Source organism: Naegleria fowleri (genome assembly GCF_008403515.1).
Source record: "Naegleria fowleri strain ATCC 30894 chromosome Unknown tig22, whole genome shotgun sequence".
NCBI lineage: Eukaryota > Heterolobosea > Eutetramitea > Acrasida > Naegleriidae > Naegleria > Naegleria fowleri.
The window spans coordinates 313,480-337,461 of NW_025407954.1; the positions used below are offsets into that span (position 1 = coordinate 313,480).

Sequence of the window (23,982 nt, forward strand, 5' to 3'; positions counted from 1 at the left end):
CTATTGAGATGTTTGGTTGTATCCAAAGATAGAGCTCAGTCGTTTCATTGTTGCATTCGCCAAGTCTCCAACATAGCTAATGGCAGACGATTGTGATGGTGTGGAAGTTGTTGTTGGTTTGCAATACAATTTTGAGTAGACAAAAACAGAGAGAGCAGCAACGGTGCATGTCGTGAGTGATCTTACAACGAATTTCTTCAAATTTTCGATGGTTTCCTCTCTTTTCACATGTGCATTCCAAGCATCAGCATACGTTCTATCTGGAGTGAATGCAACCATGGTGTACAATGGTTTGAAGGCATGTACGGTTGGGAAGTTTCTATGCAAGAATCGCATCACAGCCTGCTCAATAAGGAATAAGGGAGATGCTGTCTTGGCACGCATCACGATAAAGTTATGGAGCGACAAGTTAAGGATAGCATCGGCAGAGGGTTTTCTTTCTTCGCTGTATCTCGTGAACACTTTTTCCAACAAATCAGAGCTAAACTTGTCATTCTTCCATCCGAGCTTATTTTGTTCTTCCTTTAGAATGTTCGAGAAGACCAAACAATCCTCAAAACCGCAATTCACTCCTTGTCCGTAGAATGGAATGATTGCATGAGCGGAATCTCCCAACAGAACTACTTTGCCTTCATAGTGATGAGGATTGCACTGAATGTAAGACAAGGCACTTGTTGGATTTGTATTCCAATCTTCCATCAAATGATCCTTAACCATATCATAGGCATCAGGGAATTGTTCCTTAAAGAATTTGCGAACATTTTGTTCCTTCTTTTCCTCGGTCAATTCATCATAACTCTTACAATCTCCAAGCTCAACACTTTCAAATGAGGGTTGACCATAGGCAGTTTTTTCATCTTCTCCATAATCCTTTTTCTTCAAGTGACGCATAAACAATGTGACAGTGAAATCTTTGGTTGGATTAGGCAAGGCGATGAGCATGAAATCTCCACGTGGCCAAATATGTAAGCAGTCCTTTCTCATGATAAAATCTTTTGTTTTAGGGTCAGCTCGAATGGACAATTCCTTGTAAGCATGTGAAATATAGGTTTGTGAGTAGGAAAATCGAGCATTAGGGTTGATTTGCAATTGTTGACGAACAAAAGAATTCAATCCATCACATCCAATGATAAATTTCCCTGTAACACTGTGTGTCGTATTGCTCTTATCCTTGTAGCTCAATACTGAGATGGTTTCTTCCTTTCCAGTCTGGGAGTCATTAATTTTTCTAAACTCCAATCGAGTAGGTGAAGCTTCAAACACCACTTGAATTCTGTTAGAAAATCTCTTTTCCAATTCTTCTAACAAGAAACAATTCAAATAGTGTCTACCAACAGAAACAATATATTCGTCTTCGTTTGTACCATAAGGTTGATATCCCAATTTGCCTTCTTCGAATTGATCTTGTTTATCAGCTGTTTTGACTTTATCTTTCATGTGAAGTCCACGACCAGTCATCTTTAATCCGATCTTCTCATCTTTGAAGTGATCAATAAAACTCTTATCAATACCTCCGAGAGCTTTGAATGCACGATGAGAAATGGCCAAGTTGATAGATCTTCCTTCATATCGGTGAGATCGATAATCCTGTCTCTTGTCAATCAATATTACTCGTTGTGAGTGATGTTGTGCCATGTAAAGAGCAGCCAAGCACCCAACTAATCCAGCCCCGTTGATGATGACTGGAAGGTCTTGATAATTTTCGGAAGAAAAAACTTGTTTGTTTGCAGACATTTTTTTTGGTTGACTGCACAGTGGATGAATGAATGGATAAATATGGAGAAATACATGGATCTTCAATGATCCCTCTTCCTCTAAACAGCTTTATTTCATCGATTTATCAGATTGATAATTGCAATTCTCGAGAATGAAATTTCTCAAATATTAATTAAAAAATAATAATAATAACCGAATCTTAACAATAATTGATGTGTTTGTGAGGATATCAAATACTCCAATCAATTTGGATGAGTGCTGAATTTGCAAATATCCATGCTTGTCCAAAAGATCGATGTTTTGTTTTTTCGTGTGATGATCATCAGACCGATTGTTCATTCTCTTATATTTTAACTCTTGGCATTCATCTCTTCTACACTAACAACCGATGGATTGGTGAAGAATCGTTCAGAAAATATTAAGAATGTGGCATCTTGATCCAAACTATTCTTTACGTACAACCAATGAAAATCTTTGAGAAGTCTATTAGAAAATCCCATCACTTTGACTCTCTCTGCTTGCATTCTCTAAAATTCGGAGATGCTTTTTCATATATTTCTCAAGAGCAGCTTAAAAGTTTGATTGTTTCGGAAGAAAGAGAAGACAATACTTTTGATATCAAGGTGCAAAATGATAGCGATAATTGTGGCTATTATTCATTGCTCTTTGTAATACCACTTCTGTTTTTATGGAACACCAAATTTTGTGTTTTGTGGTTCCCAATCCTTGAACTTTTGGTGTCTGGTTTTGGTGTTTTGGAAAATCAGAGCTCTTTTCCAGGTTATTTCACACAGGATGAGAACTACTCTAGTGAAACAAGTTTTCAATAAATGAATTTGTTGTTGTGATTCTAAGGTCACCTATAAGAGAACTCTATTTAACAGAAAGCAATTTAAATTTTGAAAAATCCACCCGTCGTGAAGAATTTCTGAATAATCAACTTGACAATTGCTGGAGGAAGTGTTGCCAATAAGGAATAGAACCAACTCTTGTACATGTTTTGGTCCACCACAAGAAATAGATATCCATTAATATCAAATCGGCATCCAATCATATTTTGCATTCGTTGCAACTCATTCCAATATTGAATGTAGTGGAAGGTTTGCGCAAATTGATTCACTTTCTCCTTATTATCTTGAGGATAGTTATGAATCAATCCAGTCACCTTAGTTCTCATCTTTAACATGGTAATAATATTCTTCCAAAGGAAATAGTAGAGTGTGGCGCATGGATCAATTACAAAGAACAAGACGGCCATATCCAAACCAAGTACAATGTACATGGGTTGAAAGTTTTGTGGAGTGAATTCGATATTTGTGAAGAGAGAAATTAATGAAAGTACCACAGAACCTGCCTTTGCCAAAACAAACACAATCTATAAGTATACACAGCAATGTCATGTTGTGTATCATGTATCGAAACTGAGCTCATTTAGGTCTTACTTACAATTAGGTTGTGTCTCATGGTTGCCATTTTCGCATCCACCGTTTTCTGAATAAAAGTCATATTCTTGTACCATTTGGTGATCATGTCCAAATCGAAAAGGTAAAATTGATCCTTTGAACATTTGATTTTCACTTGTTTCGTCGGATCATATTCGATATTTTCTGAAGAATGATGAATTTGAAGTTTTTCTTTTGTGTCTTCAAGCATGACAATTGCTTCTTTGAGTGAAGCAGTAATGGACTGATTTACATCCATCCACACAGCTTTTTGCATGAAATGGTTCATTAAAATTGTAAATTATCAAGGCACTCTTTCACATGAGTATTATACTTACCCACTAATGGATAAAACATTAAAAATCCAAATACGAAATTACAAGTGACAATCAAGAAAGTGTATGGATTTGATACGATGGGAATCGGTGCCAATTTGAACCAAGAAAACACTTGAGGGATCAAGAAATATCCACAAAAATAGGTAATGACAAAGAGTGTAAAGCTAGATCCAGGCCTAATGGAACGAATGTAATTCAAATTTCTCTCATTCGTATAGACATGCTTATATTTGCTCTTCTTGAACAGAACTGTTCCGTTTGTAATTCGTGTGAATGAATAATCTCTCTCATTGAACTTTTGTAAAAACTCTGTTGAATTCAGATAATTCACATAATCTTCCTTAGATTTAAAATGTTGAATTTTGACTCTTTCAATTTTGTTGTCTTCCAAATCCTCGTATGGAAATACGCGATCGTCCTTGGCTGTCACAATAACATAATCGTCTTCTTTCACTTCATCTGCAAGAGTTAATAGCTTTGAATCAATCGTTTCTTCTTCTAAAATCAAATTATCCTCATTGCTATGGATGACAGGTTGTTCCTTGTCTGTTGTACTCATTAACTCATAGGAAACATAATATCCTCCAAGCTTCTCATCTTCCTCGGATTGGTAGGAACTGTCCTTTTGACCAGGGTCAATAAAATTATGCAAAGTTTTCACAAGTGGAACTGACTTATTCGTTGCCCTCTTTTCTCTCTGTTTTTTCATCTCCAACAAGTTGCTTTCATACTTGGCAAATGAAAAAGCACAATTCACATAACCACTAATCGTGGAATAAGGACTATCAAATATTAAATTATAGAGTCTTCTTGTCCACTTGAAGAAATGGAGCCCCATAAATTTGAGGAATGTTGACTTGTAAACAAAAAGAAAAGAAAATAGAAATAATAAGAATAGACAAAATAGGAAGGCAATCTCAACAGGATGACTACTTTGTCTATTCGAAGGTTCCAACGCTTCGTAAAATGACAACATGATTGTGGGTATTCCACAAAGACACGTAATGAAAAGTGTAACGTTAGCAGTCATTAATAAATCAATGGGCCATGTTAACACAACCACTGCTAATCGAGTCCAACCCTTAAATCGCAATACATGCTTGGTGAAGAAACTCGATGGATCAAAGTTAGTAGAAGTACTCGTGGGAGAAGCCATACTTTCCCCTCGACGCTCCTCCTGTGGAGAGATGAGAGGAATTTCAAGAAGACTCTCTTTTTGTGAGGAATGATTGCTAGTTCTCGCCCTTAAATACTTAAAATCAACATAGGATAATACAGTCATTACTATAAAGGCAATCAAGGAAAGTATAAAGATTAACACGGCCGCAATGATGAGTATTTCCATGCTAAACTTGGCATACATGTGATAGAGAAGAGAAATATTCTTAATAGTGCTTAGTAATGAATACCACGCCAAATATCTCACTCCAGTAAATTCTGTTTGTTCATAAAATACATTATGAAGGTAAAATAAATATTGTGGAATATTTCGGTAATAGCGTCGTTTCAAATAAATTGCCTTCTCTTCAATTTCGTCCTTATTGACCACTGAAAAGTAGTATTTTGGTATTAAATGTATGGCACTAGTTGCCATTGCAGTTCCAATAGAGTGAATGAATGTCACAATATTAAGTGAAAAATCATAAAGGGGTACATTTTGAGGAGAATCAATCGTGTAGAAAAATGAAGAACTAATTGCAATGATCATTCCCAAACACAGTAAAACAATTCTAAATTTCAATCGAAATGATTTTGAAATCTTTTCCAGCAATGAAGATTTTCTTTTGTTTGAAATTGAGCTTTCAGGAATGCTTGTCTTTTTGTTTTCTCTAATTTCCAACAGTTGAAACTCCTTCTTTCGTTGTTCCTTGTTTTTACCTCCTTGGTCAAGTAGTGCTCCGAAAAATGGAAGTGTGACAAGGATGAGAAAGTGAATGGCCAATCTCAATGAGATGATATCATTCACCCCTACATTGACACGCTCAGCCCAATACTGTCCCCCAGAATTGAGAGGCATGATTCTAACACCAAACCAAAACAATGCAGTCATACATAGTAAAAAGATCATCATGATCATGTATGCTATATTTCTTTTCAATCCTTCTTTGATTCTCTCAAAAAACCTTTTCTTTGAATCATAAATGTGATGCTTTAACAAATCTGAGGTTTGCTTTTTTGTATCAAATAACGAGGGATGATTTTGAAGGTACTGATAAATCTCTAAACTTGTATACGAGATCACTAAAATAACGACTATAAATCCCAAATACAATAAAACACTCATCACTTGTGTTGGTGTAATCCAATCCTGCAATGAAATTATTTCGTCAAAAGCAAACTTGAAACTTCGTGAGGTGAGAGCAAACGAGATGATAATTCCAGGACTCGAACCATTTGTTTCACACATCTCTGAGAGCAATTTGTAGGCACATAGCTCATGAACTGCCAGTGCGACGCCACAGATAATACGAAAAGAATAAACCATCTTTTCATTATCTACTACTACACCATTCATGCTCATATAGAAAACAACAATCGATAGATACTGTACAATGACACTCGTTACTAACCCTGCCAAAGTTCCGAAATGTAAAACAAAGTGAATATTTGAATAAATCGATCGTCGCATAGAGAACCGAAGTAATAAAATTCCACTCAATACAAATGCAATTCCTGTTGTCACCATCGATGCAATTCGAAGAGGATAGTCAAATAAATCATCATAGGCCTGTGCTTCCTGTTCCGAAATGTTCAAACGAACACTAATGTAGTGTGAAGGATTGAATGCATCAAGTGCAAAAAATCCAAATGTCAATGAACACCAAAGCATTCCTAAATTGTACGTCTTGTAGAGAACATATCTGCTTTGTCCTTTTTGTTTGAATGATTGTTCATAGAGTTTGTAAGGATCATAGGGCTCGTGAGGATGCAGCACTGGTTTTGGTTCTCTGGGCATTTTTTGTGTAATTTTCAAGCAAGTGACATGTGAATTTTGTAATCAACGTGAATGATTTTAACATTCCATCAACAATTAATTGTAACCAATAAAATTGTTGATAATAATTGATTATTATTCTTGCTATTCTAAACGAGGAACAATATTATGTGTGACTTATTCAACTATATGTATACTTTCAGGTTATTCAGAAAATGTAAAACTAATGTCAGTATTTCCAAATTGTCGTAAAAAGGATGTTTTTTCTTGCGCTTGTTTCTTAGTAAAAAAGAGCAAATAATTTGCAGGAGATATTAGGTATTCAAGATTCTGAGTGAAGGGGATTGGAAGTTGATTTCCGTGGCACGTATACCATTTATGTGATGCAGTATTCCAGAAGCAGCATGAATAAACTCCATTCACTCCCTGTCCTTCATGATTTGCTATAGCAACTAAATCATACTGTTGTATTAATGCTCCTTGTTGTCCATAATATCTTAAAGATAAAGGAGCTTTTACATTCAATGGGAACAGTGTATGAGATTTTTGGACAGTAAATGTTTCAAAATTGAAATTAAATCTATCTAATTGTAACACCAATATTTCAGGTGGTTTTGAAACAAAGTCACTTTTTAGAACATTGTATACTGTGCTGCACACTTGACAGCTATATTCATCAATGCTCTCAGTCACAACAAAATCCATAATTCCAGTTGTCTCAAAGTTCTTCCACAATTGAGTGGACGCTTGCAACTTTGGAACTTTCTCCACACAAGGATGTTTTGAAAAAGTACAAACAGGACATACTCCCAAAGTGGTAGTGATTTCTCCACAAAATTCGTTTTCCAATTCATGATGTCCAAACATCAATAAGGATACAATCAATGTATACAATTCCATTATGTCAGGATTGTCAGTGAGAGAATCGCAAGCCTCCTTCAACGTTTGTACAAATCTTTCCATTAATTGCTGTTCTGATGGATCTTGAGGATCATCATGACTCTTCCAAATATATTCCAGTAATTGATCAAAGGCTTGAAAAAAGGGCGATCGAGTATGAATTGTCGTATCCACAACTTCTTCTTGTTGTTTCAAAGATGATGCATCGGATCGTCGTCTTTTATTCGATCCGAACAAGGCATAATTAGCCACTGGTTCCAAATGAGATAATATTTGCATGAGCACCGGAAACACTTCATACTTGGGATTGGAAAGGAGTTGAATCCCTCGTGATGATGAGGGTCGTGCTTGAGAACATGACATTTTTTCTCAGAGAGAGGCTTTTTCAAGTTGTCCTCCTAGAGTTCTTTTTCATGTATTAATGCTCTTGGTCTCTTTAGGAAATCACAAAAGATGGTTATCATGAAATGATGATTACAATTTTCAACAAAATGCACACAAGACTGAAAACCATACGAGCCTTTTCAAACACCAATTCCATCATCTTCACTCAAACATCATCATCATCACATGATTGTCTTTCTCTTCACTTCTTCTTGGTTGTTTTATTCTTTTTATTCTTGTTTAGTCATGTTCTGTTGGTTTCGAATGGAGAACAAATTCTATTCGGAGGATCCTTTACCTTGTCAGCATCATCAAAACAACAACAAGAAATTCATCTCTTTGAAAACACTATCCAAAATCTTGCCTTGTACAATACTGAAACCTCTTCAGTCACTCCGTTCTATAAAACACCTCCCGATGGTCCAATTCATGTCGTGTTATATGAATCGAAATGTGACATGTTATTTGTGGGAGGAAGATTTACGAGTATTGATGGTGTGAAAACTGGACCAATTGCTGTTAAAATTGCAGCTTCGAGTGGAAATTCAACATCAAATTTATGGACATCATTGAATGTATTTGATCGTGATATTTATATGGGAGAATGGTCGGCCAATGCAACTGTGTTGGATATCAAAGTATTTTACAATAACGTGTTCAAGCAATGTCAACCTTCAATTTTGATGGCTGGACAATTTACAAAGGCAGCTGGAATTGATAACGTTAATAACGTTGTAATGATTGACACCAATTCTTTGAAGTGGGATTTATTTGCTAGTGCTGGAGTGAGAGGTGTGAGAGGAACTTGTGTCAATACTGTACTAATTCATGATGACAATTATATTTTTATGTGGGTGGGAATTTTCCAGGTAAGTGGTGATGTGACATTCATGTGAGTTCTCAACATGATGATTAATGTTTCAAAAAGACTACTTTAAAAGATATCAAAATGGAAAATGGGAAACATTACTTCAAGGCCAACTAAATGGCCCAGTGACATCAATTGCTCTTCAGAATAATCATGTCTATGAAGGTAAGAAGATAATAATGGAGTTTTATAGATGACACATTTGTGATGGAATTCTTTGAATCATATATAGATGTGTTTGTTATTGGTGGGGCATTTACTGCTCCAAAGCAATACCTATTTCTATACAAGCCAAGTAAATCCATACATTACATTCGACATTTCAAGAAGAGAGTAATTCTACTCTCTCCATTTCAAGTGTTTGATGACGACTCGACCATGTTTGGCATTCGAAAAATGGATATTTATCAAGATCAATTATATATGGCTGGAGAATTTGTTTATCAAAGCGATTGGGGAGAGATTATGAATTTTCTTAGCCCCAACATTAATGGATATGTTTCTTCAGAACAATGGAACACATCTCAAAGGTTATTTACAAACACCACCATTCATACTTTGTCGCTTTGCAAACCACCCTTTAAATTTTGTTCAAAGGGATCCTATGTGATAGCAAAACGAGATTTTGAAATCTCTCCCAATCATAACAACCATTCAGATGACCATGTTTATTATTATAAGGATTTCTTGTCATTGGTGTTGTACAAGGAAAACGATAACAAGAATTCAATGGATAGCAGCATCACGATTGATTTATTTGTAGAAGCTTCTTCTTCAGAGATGGATACACAAGTGATTCATTCTGCAATTTTTCTTGCAAATTCATGCTCCACAACAACCACCATCCCTACTGCTGCTTTCTCCCTATTGTCGTTGGTGCTTGTTCACGTTGTGTTCGTCATATAATCTAAGGTTAAGAACCTTAAATTTCATCATCCATTTCATTGAACTTCATAAAATAACATGGATGCCATTCATAGGAGAGGATGATATACTCTAAAGTCGTAAAATTCCAAAATAAGAAAAAAATTAGTTTTTTCCGCACGCTTTACTCTGTGAATTCATTTGTCTTGAACTGAGGATTATAAAAGCTCATCTTGTTTCGTTCTAAGAACAAAAGGAACACTTGAAGATGTGGAGATACTGTAGTTGAACATCAAGCAATTCTCTAGAATCCAATTCCATGCATGGAAACGAACCAATCGTTCATCGAATCCCGTTGTTGTTGTTGTTGGAATAAGGATTTCAGTCCTTTTCTTCTTCTCGATTATAATTGCTTCTTGTTTCTTCTCATTCCAAAAAAATCTCCTCCTACGCCTTGCACTCCGAAAAAATTGCATCCATGAGAAACATGAGCCATCATCGCCCTCTCTTTTTGAATCATCCTTCTTTTGCCGTGTTGGTTGCACTTGTGATGACCATCATAGCGATCGCCACAACAACAGCACTCGGAAAGGATGTAAATATTTTGCGCGGAATGAAACTTGTCCCATTAAAGCCTTCAGCTGCTGGATTTTTGAGTATCTCGTATTTGAATCAAGTGATCAAGAAGGACAAGGCTGAATTGGAAGAATTTATTCTCAAGACACCAATTCCTAATTTTAACGTGACACAATCTGTTTCACTGATTGGAGATGTTGACGTTTATTTGACAGAAACATCGATCAAGAAAATTGACTTGGGAGAACAAATTCAAGCAACATTGGATCCAAATCTCGACGCTTTTTATATTGCTGTCTCACAGGCTAGTATCACATTGTCCACAAAATATCTTTACAAACAGAAATCATTTCCATATATGAGCGGCTCCGGTGTTGCCAATGTCAATACAGAGAGCGTTTATGGAGGAATAAGAGTTGTTTTTAAATTAACAAGCGATGAAAAGCCTCAATTTGTGTCGACTATTGGATTAGAATTATATAACATGAAAATTCATATTACTGATGGAGGTATTCAGGGATGGTTTATCAACCTGATGGAGTCTCTTTTTGCAAACACAGTCAACAAGATGATTGCTAAAGCTATCACTTCAACAATTGAGGAAAAGGTTCAATCCATGAACAATTATATTGCTCAACAACCATTCATTGTTCCTGTGACGTTTGGTGACAAGCAATTAATGATTGACTTTGGTTTTGACACTTTTGAAACGGTTGATTACTTGACGATTGGAGCATCCTCACAAGTGAGATTTTTCTCTCAGAGCCTTGGCGAGAAATTACCATTCGATCCTGTCGATTTGCCAACCTCAGTTCAAATGTCAGATTTACTCCAAATTTATTTGACTGACTTTATTCCAAAGAGTTTTTTATATAGCCTGTACCAATCAAATCAATTGAGCTATCTTGTTACACCAGATATGGTACCTCCAACTGAAATGATTCAACTGAATACTACAAGCTTGAAGATTTATCTTCCTCAACTTTACGAAAAGTATCCAAACAAATTAGTTCAAATTCTTCTCTCCAGTAGCCCAGCCACTTCTCCTTGTCCTCAGTTTAACATTTCCCAAACTGGTATGAACGCAAACTTTAAGGGAGAACTGCTTTTCCAAGTTATCAACTCACCAAACAATATTGTAAACGCCTTCTCCTTGAATGTGGATGCTGGCTTTTCTTTGGACAAAATTGATGTTAAAAACAATGCCACAACGGTAAACTTGACTGCTGTCATTGACAACCCAGCAGTTAATCTAACCTTAAGACAAAGTTGGATTGGAGACATGGACATTAAGAACTTTGCCTTCATTGTTAATATTGTTGTTACACGTGGTGTTGTTCGTCAATTGAATCAACAACTTGCGGAAGGTGTTCCTTTATTCAATTTGGAATACTATCTTCCTGGTCTGGTCATTGACGATGCTTCCTTGCGTCTTTTCAATGGATATATGGGCGTTGCTGTGACTGGTGAGTACAAGCCCATCACGAAAGGAAAGGTCAGCAAAGGAAACCTCAAATTGAATTAAATTATTATCTCTTTGAATATTGAACTGGAAAAATCATGTATTTGAAATTCAATTTTTACAAAATAGTAATCATCTTCTAATCAGAGTAGTGTTTTGGTAATGTACCTCCTGGACCTTCATGGTGGACTTCTCTTTCTACGCCATCTTTCGTGATGACAGCAAGACGAACGACACCACCACTGCTTCCGTCACGAGCCATAGCAAGAGACAATGCATTCCTCACAAACTGCTTACACTCATCCTTGGTCATTCCTTTCTTAAAGTTTGCATCACAATAACCATAAATATAAGTACTTCCTGATCCACCAATGCTGAAAGGTTCTCTAATGAGAGTTCCTCCTAATGGAATCGTCCAAACACTTCCTCCATTCTTTTCGTCCCAGCCTGCACAAATTATACCAGCAAGCAATTGATCTTTATAATTATAACAAAAATCTTTGAACAAGTTTGCAGCTGTCTCTACCAATGGCAATGTGCCGACTTCAACCGAGTGAATTTTCAAGAAATAACGAACATAATCTGAGATCTGTTGTGTGTCAGCTGCTGATCCAGAACGACAAACATAAATTCTATCATGAACAGGTGTAAGCTTATCAGAAACTCTATTCGCAATATAACTTCCGGTGGTGGTACGAGAATCAGCTCCAATCACCACTCCGCCATCAAATTCAACAGCCATAATAGATGTACCCATAGAGTGAGCCTCTTGCATATCCCTGAGAGGGTCTTCAAAAGGAAGGGCTTCAGAATAATTGTTGTGTTGTAATAAAGGTGCCGAAGGATGAGTGACTGGCTTGTCTTTGGAGTGGAACAGATCGTGAGTATTGTACATTTTTTTCTTTGATGAAAAAGCTTGCACGAGTATTTTTAGATTGGTGATTCCTTTCAGAAAAAGACAATATTATGGATTATATTGTTTGAATGAAACCCCTTCTGGAATTGTTTAATTTCTGACCAAAACAACAATACAATTCCAATACAATCCACTTCAAACAGATTCCACAGCAATTCCGAACAAGAGAATTAATTCCTATCAACGATGTCTTTGAGTTGTTTCCTGATGAAAAGATTAATTTATTATTTCGTAAAACCTTCGAAAGAGAAGGTGGATGAATAAGAGTTCACTCATATTATCTTGATGAAAACATCGCTTAGATTACAACCAAATATCACTGGTACAGTCTCCTCCTGGGTATCTTATCTCATGAGCTAAATATTTCACTCCATTGTTGGTCTTACTGAAATCCACCAAAAAGTTTTGATTGACAGTCAAACCACCCTTCTCAGTGTCGACATCGATTTGAATTAACTGAGATCCAGAATCAATCAGGCCAGGATAAAATTGTTTATCCCAGTCTGAGAACAAACTGTTGGTCACGTACAATCGTTTACCATCCAATGAAAGTTGAAACATTTGAGCAGAACCTTGTAAAACAGTTCCTTTCACTTGTGGAACTTGAATTAATTGTTTAGGAACTCCCAAATTGCCATTCTCACTCTCCACTTGTTGCGATTTTTCAACAATCGAAACACCACTTCCTTCTCTCAAACTTCCACCGATGAATACTTGACCCACAAGTTTTGGTTCATGAGGATCTGAAATGTCATATTGACGAACATCTCCATGCAACCAATTGCTCAAATACAAATATCTATCATCCAAAGATATGACAAAGTCAGTAATGAGAGAAGGCATTGAAGGAAGCGCCCATCCACTCACACTCACACTCGGAATGGAAATGACCTTTTTCACTTTCCACTCCACCTCAGAGCTTTGATTTGAACCATTCTTGTAAATATGAAACACTGTTGAACTCAAAGCACATGCCACATATCCATGATCAGACTTTGGGTTGTGTAGAAAACGTACTTCCAGAGGAATGAGACCATCTTCTCCCAAGTTCACTCTCTTATAGAGAGTTCTTTCCTTCCAATTCCACAAATAAATATGATGACCATAGTGAGTCTCCACTTGAGATGGATCAAAACCCTTTGTGAATGCTTCAGGAGCTCCCCATTCAGATGAAACCATGATATTGTGATGTGGTTGATACCAAAAATCATACCCATAGACCATCTTTGACTCTTCATCTTTACTCCACTGTGAGGCAACTTCAAAAACTCCCTTTCCATTGTCCTTAATCAAGATAAAACCTCCTTTTCCTTTACCGTCTTTGGTACCCATCATGGAGACCATGACATTTCCATCTGCTAAACAATGAGCTGTGTGTGGATAAGCCAACGATGTTACCTTCTCAACTTGTTCAGGCTCAATAATTTGATGAATTTTTGGTTCTCTTGGATTTGTAACTGTATCGATAATGTAGAATCGATTGGATTTCACACCTGGAACGAAGAGGAAACGTCTTTTATCAGAGTCAGACGTTTCTCCAGCTCCACAACATCCATAACATGAACTGCAAGCATTCCAACCTGAAATGGAAGGATGATCATATTCATTAACAAGATCGTGATCCTCTACCAAGACCTCGAATTTCTATGAAAGGAAACTTACCAAAATGATGAAGCTCATCTCCCTTGTAGGGCATTGAAAGGATATGAATAATTTGTGAGTAAGTTTTGGATTGTGGATCCACATCGACTGTGATGATCGCATCAGGGTGATCTTGTGGTTGTGTGCTGATCGCAGTCACATAGACAATCTTCTCACGTGGGCCATGATGAAAGGCATCTAATGGTGAAGAATAACCAGTAGTATTTGTGTTGACAATTGCAGCAAGTGAGGAAGTGGACGTGCTTTCAGTGGTTGGCTTGTGGCAGCTACAAGATGAGCAATCAGTGCTGTTGCTGTTGCTGTTCGTGAGAGGTTGGGTCGACATAAGGATTAATTTGATTTTTTTGTTTCTTGAATGCAAGTGACAAAAGCAGATCGTCATTCAGAAATGCTGTTGGAAGATCCTTGATAAAACTCCATGACTGGGATATCTTGAGTGCGACCGCAGGAAATTGTGGAAATTCATGACTTGAATTTCAAGTAAAGACTGGAGCTGGCTGGAGTTTTCTTAAGAATGAGATTAATACATCCTTTGGACAAGCAAGTGGATGTCGAAAATAAAAAAGTTCTTTTCTTCTTTGGACAATTGATATTAAAAGGATGAAGTGACGCTTTGGAGGTGTCATTATTTCCTGATCAAATTGAATATTCGTTTTGAATTTATTAAAAAATGGCAAATTGTTGGCACCAAGATCAATTCCTTCTTATTGCTTCTAAACAAAATGCTCTCACCGAACAAGAGGAAGAAGATATTTCAATCAATGATGATGATCAAAGACAAAATACAAATACGTTTGAACTATCCGATCGAATTATTTTGAAACCAATATCTCATCCGAGTCATTATAGATTTGTGCAAGGCTCCTCCGGCTCTAATTTTGTGTTGCTTTTAGATGAAAGTATGTTTTGACATAAATTCATTGATGAAAGAAAATATCAAATGATTACGACGTGTATACAGACGGAACAATGTATGGATATGGTTTGGATTTTTCAAAACGAACGACTCTACCGAATAACGCTAATTGGTGCATAGTTGATTTTTCCGAGCCAGTTGAACTAGTTGCTTGTGGTATGAGATTTTTCATGTTTAAGAGCAAATCAGGAGTTATTTACAGTGTTGGTAAGTTTGAAATTCACAATGTATTGTATTTTATGATTAATTGTTGACATCATCATGAACTTTTTACGTCTCATTAACAGGAAACAATGAATGTGGCCAGGTAAATATTTTGTTGTTGTGTTTAATAGTTTTACTATTCATTTAGAGAGGTACTGGCCAAGGTAGGTAATCAAAGCAATTTTTTAGCTGCGTTTTTCAATTTCTACTTGTAGGCTCGTCATCTGACATTCTTCCTGTTAAATTCACACCAAATGTTGATAGCTGTTCTGTGATGAAGTCGGTGGTAAAAATCAGCTGCGGATATCAGCATGCAATATTGTTAACTAATGATGGAAAGTTGTATGGAACTGGTAAGTTAAATGGAAGACCTTTAAAATCTTATTTGTAAGCCCACAGGCTGCAGTTATCAGTCACAGTTGGGGAAAATTTCAGGTGACATTACTTATTTATTTTGCCCACTAGAATCAACTGCATTTTCCAACTCAAGATATGGAAAAATAGTTGACATTCAAACATTATACTTCAGTAGCTTTTGTCTGACTGATAAGGGTTTTTGTTTTGTAGCTGGAACTCTTAGCTATAACCAGGTTATTGATGCAACTCACTGGACTCTAGTTCCGTCAACAATCCTCGACTGTCCCATAAGATCTATTTACGCCTCGTGCAATACTGTATTTTTCTTTGGAGGTTTGTAATTTGTTAACAGTTTTTATTCATCCTTTGACTTTGCGAATGCAGACAATTGTGTATTTACAACAAAATATTCAAAGGATTATTTTGAACCATCAGATTTGAACATGCAAGAAACAACTGTATGCAGCATTCCGTTTCTGAAGAACAAAAATATTCAAAAAGTGTTTGGAAAGGAATATTTTCACTTTGTATCAGATCACCATGTTTATATACGTCACATAGTAGGAGAAGATGCAAGTACGTTACGAATGATGGGAATGGATGATATCTCGAATATCTGTGAGTATGCATCTTTACAAAAACCCATTTGGTTGGAAGTATTGCCATTATCAAAAATTTTGTGGAGTCATGATCTCACAATTTTAAACGCCTTTTCATTTGTCATTTACATTTGTGACAAGAAGAATAGCATGCCAATTCTCCAAAATCTAGGCAACATCTATCACTATCAATTTAATATCAGAGAGGAGGAGGAAATTCCTAAATATGTGTTTTATGATGTGGATGTTGTATTTAAATAAAACATTCATGTAAGTAATAGATTTGCTGATATCAATCGTCAATTTACTGTTACATGGTGTCCATAATGCATTTAGAAGCACTTTCTGTGAACAATTGTTGCTCCGCTGTCCTCGTATTCCTCCTTAGTAATCCACATTTGTTGGAAGGTTGACAATGAGGCCAAGATGGAACCACCGATCCAGACAGAGTATTTTCTTTCAGGTGGAGCAACTACCTTAATCTTCATTGAAGCTGGGGCCAACACTGTAATTTCCTTGTTTAATCTCTCTGGAATTCCTTCGAACATGGTGGTACCTCCAGACATGACAATGTTGTTGTACAAGTCCTTTCTGATGTCGACATCACACTTTTGAATAGTATTGTAAGCAGTGTCAGCCATACCGTCTTGTTCCATTCCGATCATGCTTGGTTTGAACAACACCTCAGGACATCTAAATCTTTCGTTACCGACGGTAATAACGTTACCATCAGGAAGCTCATAGGTCTTGTCAATACTGGATGGATTTGTTTGGTAAGTGTTCATTTCAGTTTCAAAATCACCAGCAACATAACAGAGCTTCTCCTTAATATCTCTGACAATTTCTCTCTCAGCACTGGAGACGAATGAATATCCTCTTTCACTCAAAATTCTCACCATGTAATCAGTCAAATCTCTACCAGCCAAGTTAATTCTCAAGATAGCGTGAGGAAGGGAATAACCTTCATAGATTGGAACAGTGTGAGTAACACCATCTCCAGAGTCAATAACCATACCAGTGGTACGACCTGAAGCATACAAGGACAAGACAGCTTGAATGGCGACATACATGGCTGGGACTGAGAAAGTTTCGAACATGATCTTTGTCATTCTCTCTCTGTTTTCCTTAGGGTTCAATGGAGCCTCAGTCAACAAGACTGGATGTTCCTCAGGAGTTACTCTCAATTCATTGTAGAAGGTGTGATGCCAGATCAATGACATGTCGTCCCAATTAGTAACAATACCGTGTTCAATTGGATACTTCAAAGTCAAAATACCTCTCTTGGATTGAGCTTCATCACCAACAAAGGCGTCCTTGTTGCCCATACCGACCATGATGGACTTTTGCTTTGGTTTACCGACAATGGATGGGAACACAGATCTTGGTGCATCATCACCTGCAAAACCTGCCTTACACATACCAGATCCGTTATCAACAACGAGTGCTTGAATATCTTCTGCCATGTTGTATTGTTTGGTTTGGTTTCTTCTACGAACGGGAGATTCAACGAGAGAGAATTTTTTTTGATAAAACTGAGTTGTATTAAGGTCGCCTTAAAATTTTCGATTTATTACGGCAGCAATACGCTTGAAGTTGGTGATTGTAAACTTTTCCACAGCTTCGGTTGAGTGAGAGAAGATTTTTCCTGGTTGGATAATTGATCGCTTTCGTCAGCAACGTGCGCAAAGAAGGAAATCTTGCGATCTTCAAAAGTCAAGTTTCGCATGTTGAAACCAAACATCATGGCGGAGAGTAAAGGAACAACTTCACCTGAATCATTCGAAGCAGGGTTGAGAAGACAGCACTGTGGTCGAATCTTCGGAAAAGATTGTCTAATATCAAAAAAATATTTTCTTCACACAATCGATGAATAATTTGCTTCCCATCTCCATATCCCCGCTTGACTTTTTCAATTCTTTATGGATTATTCCGGGGACTTTGGGATCAATCTTGGGAGATCCTATTGTTTGCTATCTAGCTTACACTTTGTCTCCAAAAACGACCGATCCGATACCAAATTCCGGTTCAAATCAAAGAACAGAACCAAGAGTGAAGTGGCCAATTCTGTTATTAATTTTACAAATTGTTTTTGGTGTTATAAGAACAATACTTATGTTTTGTCTTGTTTTTTGGGCCAGATTTTATTGTCTTGAAAATAATGTTGCAGGATTATTTGATGGATTTATAAACGAGAACGATGATGCAGATGAAGATGAAATTAATCAAAGAATTTACAAAAATTGTGCTATGGCTGCTTTTGGATTTATCAAATTACACTTTTTCATGATGAATTTTGCAGTTTCATTTATTAACAATGCAGCGGCTCACTCCAAGACTGGTGCTTTTCCAAATCCATTTCAAAAGGAAAATAATGCAACAATTGCTTCAAGTCCGATTAGTTTCAATTTTAACTTATTGTTCCATGCAGCTGTCGTGGTTCTTTATGTTTATATTGTATTTATTTTTGTGTGGAGTGTGGTTGGAATCAAGTACGCTTTTTTAATTGGGGCTGTTCATGTCGCAATAATTATTGCTTTATATCGAAATACAATCAAGTATGTCCTTTCATTGGCGTCAGGCACTTCGTCCACACCTCAACAAGCGTCACAAGCATCCTCTGAAGGCGAGAATAAGAAGAACGATTAGTAACAGTTTTTGAAAATCATAAATTCCACTCTTATTATTATTATTTTTACTTTTGCTACTCTTCATTTGTGTCCATTTCAGTGTCATCGTTTTGGACCTCTTCCTCACTTTCAACTTCTGGTTCGCTAAACTGGGCTGGTTCTTGTACATCATCATCATCTGACTCAGTTTCAGAGGGTTGATAGTCAGAGCCAGCATTGTCACCATTCTCAAACTCTTCATCAGATTCGAACCACGTGGGTGATAAATCCATGCCTCTTACAACTCTAGATACCATGTTTAAATGTTCGCTCGCTCTGTTTAGTCTCAGTCTAAGGGTTGACAACCTATCCAAAAGGCCAGTAACAGTTTCTCTTTCATAAGAGTATCCTGAATCAGCTAATGCTGGAATATTATCAACAGGATGTTCTCCTAGGTATCGTTCCACATCGTCAAAAACATTGGTAATGTTGTATTTGAACGGCATTTGACCAAAGTTGCACAGTGCTTTTTCATTCTTCCAAAATCCAAGCCCCAACCTCATATCTTCTTTTTTTGTTTTAACAGTGAAAGGTGAAGCCAAGAATCTACCGTTCAACGTGAAGAAGGCAACTCCGTAACCATTGCTAGCCAAGATACCACACCCTAATGTATCTCCAAGTATTGGTTTCTTCTCCTTTATCAGAACATCAAAGTCGCTACCACCCTCTGCGACAAATATTTTCCCATCATCACTATGAAATCCTGTTGATTGGGTGTTGGTGAAAATCAAAACAAATCGTAAACATACCTGCGCCACATTCATCCCAACCCACTTGTCTTCTTGTTTGATAACATGCATGCAATACTCCAATAGAATTCCTTCCACGCTTTTCTTTCTTTTCAAAGAACCGTTTCAATGTGAGAGAAAATGGAGATCCCATATTTGCAGAGAAGGGAGATGCTGAAGAGAGGGGTGAAGTAATAGTCGTTGAACTCATTGGTGTTTTTAACTCTTTTTCAAGTTCCATTGTTTCAATCTCAAAATAATACACAGGAACCAATTGAGAAATATCGTGGTCCTGCACTGGATTGTTATTCTCTTGGGGAGCAGGGTTTGGGTTTTCATTACTTTCTTCTCCAAGAGATGATGATGGTGTTTGAAGAAACCTCAGGTTTGGAATTCTTTTGTCACTCATTACATTAAGATCAAATCCAAACGTATTCTCCTTATACTTTTGATTGTTGAATATCAAAATATTTGGATTATTTGGATCTCTCATGATCAAATCTGGTAATCTAAATTGCCTAGTCGTGTCCTCGCTCGGAGTTAAAAATTTTGTTGGAAACAATTTACGAATACTATAATACAATCTTTTCAATATGTACAAATCATCATCAAACAAGTAACTATCCCAACTTGTATAATTTCTGTTCCTAATATTATTAATTTTACAGCATGTAACGTAATTTGAAAGATTCTCTGCATGAATTCCGCACTCTTTACAAACAATAGCAAACCACATGCCCACTTTGTTCGCCATTTGATACCACGTCTTTGATACTAACGGAATTACTGTGGTGAGGCTGTAATAATCTACAAATGGAATAATATCATGCTCGATCACATCATTGGTAATCCATTCAAATCCGAGCATTTCATGATTGTAGTGAGCAGCATCATCCTCTTGAAGCACGGTATTTTCAGAATGTTGATTGTCCATTATTTTTTTTGGTTATTAATAATTGAAACGAATTAAAATAATTTAGGATGTATTAAAAAGATTGTACAATCTTATTTGGGAGTTTAAACATATTAACGTATATTCACGTATTGTGAATCAATTTGTAACTACCTCTTTCTAAGAATGATTTGAACATATATCACTTCTATTCCTCATCATTCACAATGGCCTCCTTTTTTGATTTCTTTTTGGGAGGTTTCACTTGTTCCTTCTCAACCAGATCCAAACTTGCCACTAAGGCATCGATGGCATCTTCTTTCAACACATGACATTCATCATCTTTGCAACAAAATCTTGGAACATTAGAAACAAGTGTACACAATCTAGGGCGAGTATTTTTCTCCTTTTTCTCTTCCAACAATTCCAATAATTCTTCGACAAGTTGAGATTTAACTCCCTTCACAGTCATATCAAATACATTTTTGTAAACATCTTTCAATTCCTGGAGATGCATCTTGTTACATAGGAATTGATAGAATGATTCAGTAACAATCTCTCCATGGAGATCAATTTTGTCATAGTCAATATTTGCCTCACGTTTTGTCTTAAAACACAAAGTACAAAGGTCAAAGTTGTCTTTGGTAGGATCATGGTATCTAAATCCACGAATCTTTTCCTTACACACATTGCATGAATAGGTATCAAAATATTCCTCTCCCACTGTGAGGAAGGTGTGATTGTGTGGATGCTCTACACCTTTACAAAATGCCATATCAACTCCCTTTTGATGATACACTAACCTTTCACAACAGTATCCACAAAGATCAAATTCACAATCGAGACATGAATATCGAATAGTGTGAATTGGCTCACCACAGGCATCACACGTATATTCTGCAACAGATTCATCAGATATATCATCTTCACCCTTATTGGAATGAATGAAACGTCTTTTAAAGAAGGTTGAAATGATCTCATTTCTTGAAAAATGGGATATATAGCCATAAATTTGAGCAAAATGTTCGATCTTTTCATTAAATTCTTCCTTATCCACACAATCTAAATGTAGACAATCTCCAGAGTCAGCTTCCTCGATGTATGGCTCTCTGTGATGAAATGGTGCTCCGCATTGTGAACAATCCAATCGCCATATCCCAGCTTCACCTGGAGTGTCACTTGCGTAGTCCCTTGAGGGATGGCCTTCCAAATAATATAATCTTACACCATTCACCACTTTGAATTTCCATGAGTTTTCAGGAATGAGAGACTGTTCGGTGTAAATGCCTACCATTGTGTCTAAATTTGATGGATTCAAATACTTTTGAGTTTCTTCTTTTGTGAGCCCGAAATCCTGTGTGAATAAATTCCAAAATAATTGTTCCCACAACAAATCACAATTTGCAAAATTTTGAAATAATTTACACACAGGTTGGATACTCTGCGCCAAATCATATTGATCCAAAAAGGACAGAATTCGAAGGAAGAGTGTCTTGTACCCGATGCCATCTTGAACCCATGCTAAATCTTTCGCCTGAAATTTAATTAAATGTTGATTGTTGTTGGGGGAAGAGGAGGATGATGATTCAGTGCAGGGATCAGCAAAGAGTAGAAGGAAATTACGGAGAGGCCTTGGACGAGGATCAATCATTTTTTTTCAGAAAAAAGACGAAATTTCCAATAATCAGTCAACCATGGATTGCAACAAGAATGCCAAATATTAACATTCATGAAAATTTAATCAATTAAAAAGGTTTGTTTTCAATGAATCGAGTCACCATGTCATACAATGCCTCAGGTTGATCCTGAATGATTCAGTAAAATATCAAATATTGAATATTAATAAAACATTACATGATCTTGCACTACTTACCATTGGTGAGAGATGGCCAGCCATGTTCACAGCAACCTTGTAAAGATTTTGATATTGTTTCACATAACCAACAATTTTCTGATTGAGAGTCCATGGCTTTCGAGCAGCATTATAGAATTCTGAAGAGAATTTCCAATTCATTTCTTCAATCCACTTGGTTTGAACCATGTTAATAATCAAATCTACTTGTCCATTATAAAGAATACCTCTCACACCTCTATTTAACAAACTTTCAACCTTGTACTTGACAGATTTGGACATGTCAGCATATAAAGCACTATAAGCTTGAGCATCACAATCATTATATTGAATTCCAACAGTGTGCATGAGTGTCTTAGTCGATGGAAGATTAAGGAAAGCCAAAAAATAGTTAAAATCGTAATCTCCATACTCGCGAACATCATAAACATTAATTCCTCCTGTGAAATTGTTTAAAGCAGACATTATAGAGTCCCAGGCATGGGTAGCTTCAAACCATCGTTCTTGAAGAATCAAAGATTTCACATTGTCTTGCAATTTTTGAATTTCTAATTGTTGCTTACTGTCAATAAGACCCAATGAATATGCGTATTGATCATAGTTGGTCATTTGTACCAATGAGTGTGTCAATCCATCACCAATTCCAAATCCACGAAGATTAATCTTGAAACCTTCATTTGCAATCTTGTATGAAATAGAAGGAACGTATTTTCCAGCTGAAAGTTTTTTTTGTTAAAAACATGTGAACAATTCATCATGATGGTATCTATCGTTCAAATTAAAGTTGTCACTTACCATAACTTTCACCAAAAACATAGAATGGATTTGGTTGATATTGCTTGTACATTTCAAAGAATTGTGTTAACAAGGAATAGAGCTCATTAGCCATTTGTTCCTCATTGTGAATATAACCTAAATATCATCATCATCGTCACCACCAACCAAAATGAGAGGAGCCATGAAATGCAAATATCATCCACACACATCAAAATCGTTAGAGCAAGCACTGATCATCATGGAACAAAAACATACCTTGTGGATTTTGCATGTGTGAAAAACCAGCTCCGAGAGGATTGTCCACAAACAACAAATGATAATGTTTGTTCCAAGTGTTTGGATTTGGATACAATTCCAAAGTCTTCTTATTAATTCTATATGGGCCTAACTCAATGAGCATTCCAGTAGCACTGCTACAACCTGGTCCACCTTGCAACCACAAAATAATTGGAGCATTTGGATTTCCATCTTGTGCTTCAAAGAACACGTAATACATTTGTCCACCCACTGTCTTGTTGACTGTGAAAAATCCAGAATGAGCGAAAGGATTTTGATCCATGCTCATCACTGGTCCTTTCCCTTCAATCGAAACTGGTTGTTTTGAATAAATAGGATGTTCAGCCATTCTCTTCAAATATCCTTCTTCATCGTTGAGAGATCTTCCTTTCATGAATACGGATCGTTTAATTTGTTCGCGAGACAATGATTTGGCGAGAAGTGATGATGCAGACAAAAGAATCATCATCATCATTAGCATTAGCACCATCATCCCACGTGTGATGGTGATTCCAAGTGGTGATGCCATTTTTTTTAGGGGGTGTCGGAGTTAGTTATCGGAGTCGATCGAAGCTGAACTGGTTCAGCAACTGAAATGATTTATTTCGTGAAGCGGAACCACTTGAGAATTGGAATATTATGATGATGAATA

General features: G+C 36.6%; 13 protein-coding genes across 13 annotated transcripts; 4 read left to right on the forward strand and 9 right to left on the reverse strand.

The window, feature by feature from the left end:
* On the reverse strand, positions 1-1,734 carry FDP41_001031 (uncharacterized protein; the record flags this gene model as incomplete). Its single annotated transcript, XM_044700594.1, has 1 exon — positions 1-1,734. One exon carries the CDS (start codon positions 1,732-1,734, stop codon positions 1-3), a length of 1,734 nt encoding a protein of 577 aa, XP_044564591.1.
* Positions 1,735-2,608: 874 nt separating this feature from the next.
* On the reverse strand, positions 2,609-6,452 carry FDP41_001032 (uncharacterized protein; the record flags this gene model as incomplete). The annotated part of the gene is made up of 3 exons (XM_044700605.1): positions 2,609-3,091; positions 3,163-3,425; positions 3,497-6,452. The coding sequence occupies 3 exons, from the start codon at positions 6,450-6,452 to the stop codon at positions 2,609-2,611; spliced, it is 3,702 nt and encodes a 1,233-aa protein (XP_044564592.1).
* Positions 6,453-6,635: 183 nt separating this feature from the next.
* On the reverse strand, positions 6,636-7,694 carry FDP41_001033 (uncharacterized protein; the record flags this gene model as incomplete). Its single annotated transcript, XM_044700616.1, has 1 exon — positions 6,636-7,694. One exon carries the CDS (start codon positions 7,692-7,694, stop codon positions 6,636-6,638), a length of 1,059 nt encoding a protein of 352 aa, XP_044564593.1.
* A 128-nt stretch (positions 7,695-7,822) lies between these two features.
* On the forward strand, positions 7,823-9,489 carry FDP41_001034 (uncharacterized protein; the record flags this gene model as incomplete). Its single annotated transcript, XM_044700627.1, has 3 exons — positions 7,823-8,584; positions 8,730-8,748; positions 8,816-9,489. 3 exons carry the CDS (start codon positions 7,823-7,825, stop codon positions 9,487-9,489), a joined length of 1,455 nt encoding a protein of 484 aa, XP_044564594.1.
* A 445-nt stretch (positions 9,490-9,934) lies between these two features.
* Positions 9,935-11,548, forward strand: FDP41_001035 (uncharacterized protein; the record flags this gene model as incomplete). The annotated part of the gene is made up of 1 exon (XM_044700638.1): positions 9,935-11,548. The coding sequence occupies one exon, from the start codon at positions 9,935-9,937 to the stop codon at positions 11,546-11,548; it is 1,614 nt and encodes a 537-aa protein (XP_044564595.1).
* A 76-nt stretch (positions 11,549-11,624) lies between these two features.
* Positions 11,625-12,380, reverse strand: FDP41_001036 (uncharacterized protein; the record flags this gene model as incomplete). Its single annotated transcript, XM_044700649.1, has 1 exon — positions 11,625-12,380. The coding sequence occupies one exon, from the start codon at positions 12,378-12,380 to the stop codon at positions 11,625-11,627; it is 756 nt and encodes a 251-aa protein (XP_044564596.1).
* Positions 12,381-12,704: 324 nt separating this feature from the next.
* Positions 12,705-14,388, reverse strand: FDP41_001037 (uncharacterized protein; the record flags this gene model as incomplete). The annotated part of the gene is made up of 2 exons (XM_044700660.1): positions 12,705-13,981; positions 14,064-14,388. 2 exons carry the CDS (start codon positions 14,386-14,388, stop codon positions 12,705-12,707), a joined length of 1,602 nt encoding a protein of 533 aa, XP_044564597.1.
* Positions 14,389-14,733: 345 nt separating this feature from the next.
* Positions 14,734-16,400, forward strand: FDP41_001038 (uncharacterized protein; the record flags this gene model as incomplete). Its single annotated transcript, XM_044700671.1, has 7 exons — positions 14,734-14,962; positions 15,025-15,186; positions 15,267-15,286; positions 15,332-15,347; positions 15,399-15,536; positions 15,583-15,873; positions 15,925-16,400. The coding sequence occupies 7 exons, from the start codon at positions 14,734-14,736 to the stop codon at positions 16,398-16,400; spliced, it is 1,332 nt and encodes a 443-aa protein (XP_044564598.1).
* Positions 16,401-16,471: 71 nt separating this feature from the next.
* On the reverse strand, positions 16,472-17,602 carry FDP41_001039 (uncharacterized protein; the record flags this gene model as incomplete). The annotated part of the gene is made up of 1 exon (XM_044700682.1): positions 16,472-17,602. One exon carries the CDS (start codon positions 17,600-17,602, stop codon positions 16,472-16,474), a length of 1,131 nt encoding a protein of 376 aa, XP_044564599.1.
* Positions 17,603-18,251: 649 nt separating this feature from the next.
* Positions 18,252-18,785, forward strand: FDP41_001040 (uncharacterized protein; the record flags this gene model as incomplete). The annotated part of the gene is made up of 1 exon (XM_044700694.1): positions 18,252-18,785. One exon carries the CDS (start codon positions 18,252-18,254, stop codon positions 18,783-18,785), a length of 534 nt encoding a protein of 177 aa, XP_044564600.1.
* A 55-nt stretch (positions 18,786-18,840) lies between these two features.
* On the reverse strand, positions 18,841-20,467 carry FDP41_001041 (uncharacterized protein; the record flags this gene model as incomplete). The annotated part of the gene is made up of 2 exons (XM_044700705.1): positions 18,841-19,508; positions 19,555-20,467. 2 exons carry the CDS (start codon positions 20,465-20,467, stop codon positions 18,841-18,843), a joined length of 1,581 nt encoding a protein of 526 aa, XP_044564601.1.
* A 166-nt stretch (positions 20,468-20,633) lies between these two features.
* FDP41_001042 (uncharacterized protein) lies at positions 20,634-22,076 on the reverse strand (the record flags this gene model as incomplete). Its single annotated transcript, XM_044700716.1, has 1 exon — positions 20,634-22,076. The coding sequence occupies one exon, from the start codon at positions 22,074-22,076 to the stop codon at positions 20,634-20,636; it is 1,443 nt and encodes a 480-aa protein (XP_044564602.1).
* A 94-nt stretch (positions 22,077-22,170) lies between these two features.
* On the reverse strand, positions 22,171-23,859 carry FDP41_001043 (uncharacterized protein; the record flags this gene model as incomplete). The annotated part of the gene is made up of 4 exons (XM_044700727.1): positions 22,171-22,230; positions 22,299-22,993; positions 23,073-23,189; positions 23,310-23,859. 4 exons carry the CDS (start codon positions 23,857-23,859, stop codon positions 22,171-22,173), a joined length of 1,422 nt encoding a protein of 473 aa, XP_044564603.1.
* Between the last annotated feature and the right edge of the window lie 123 nt (positions 23,860-23,982).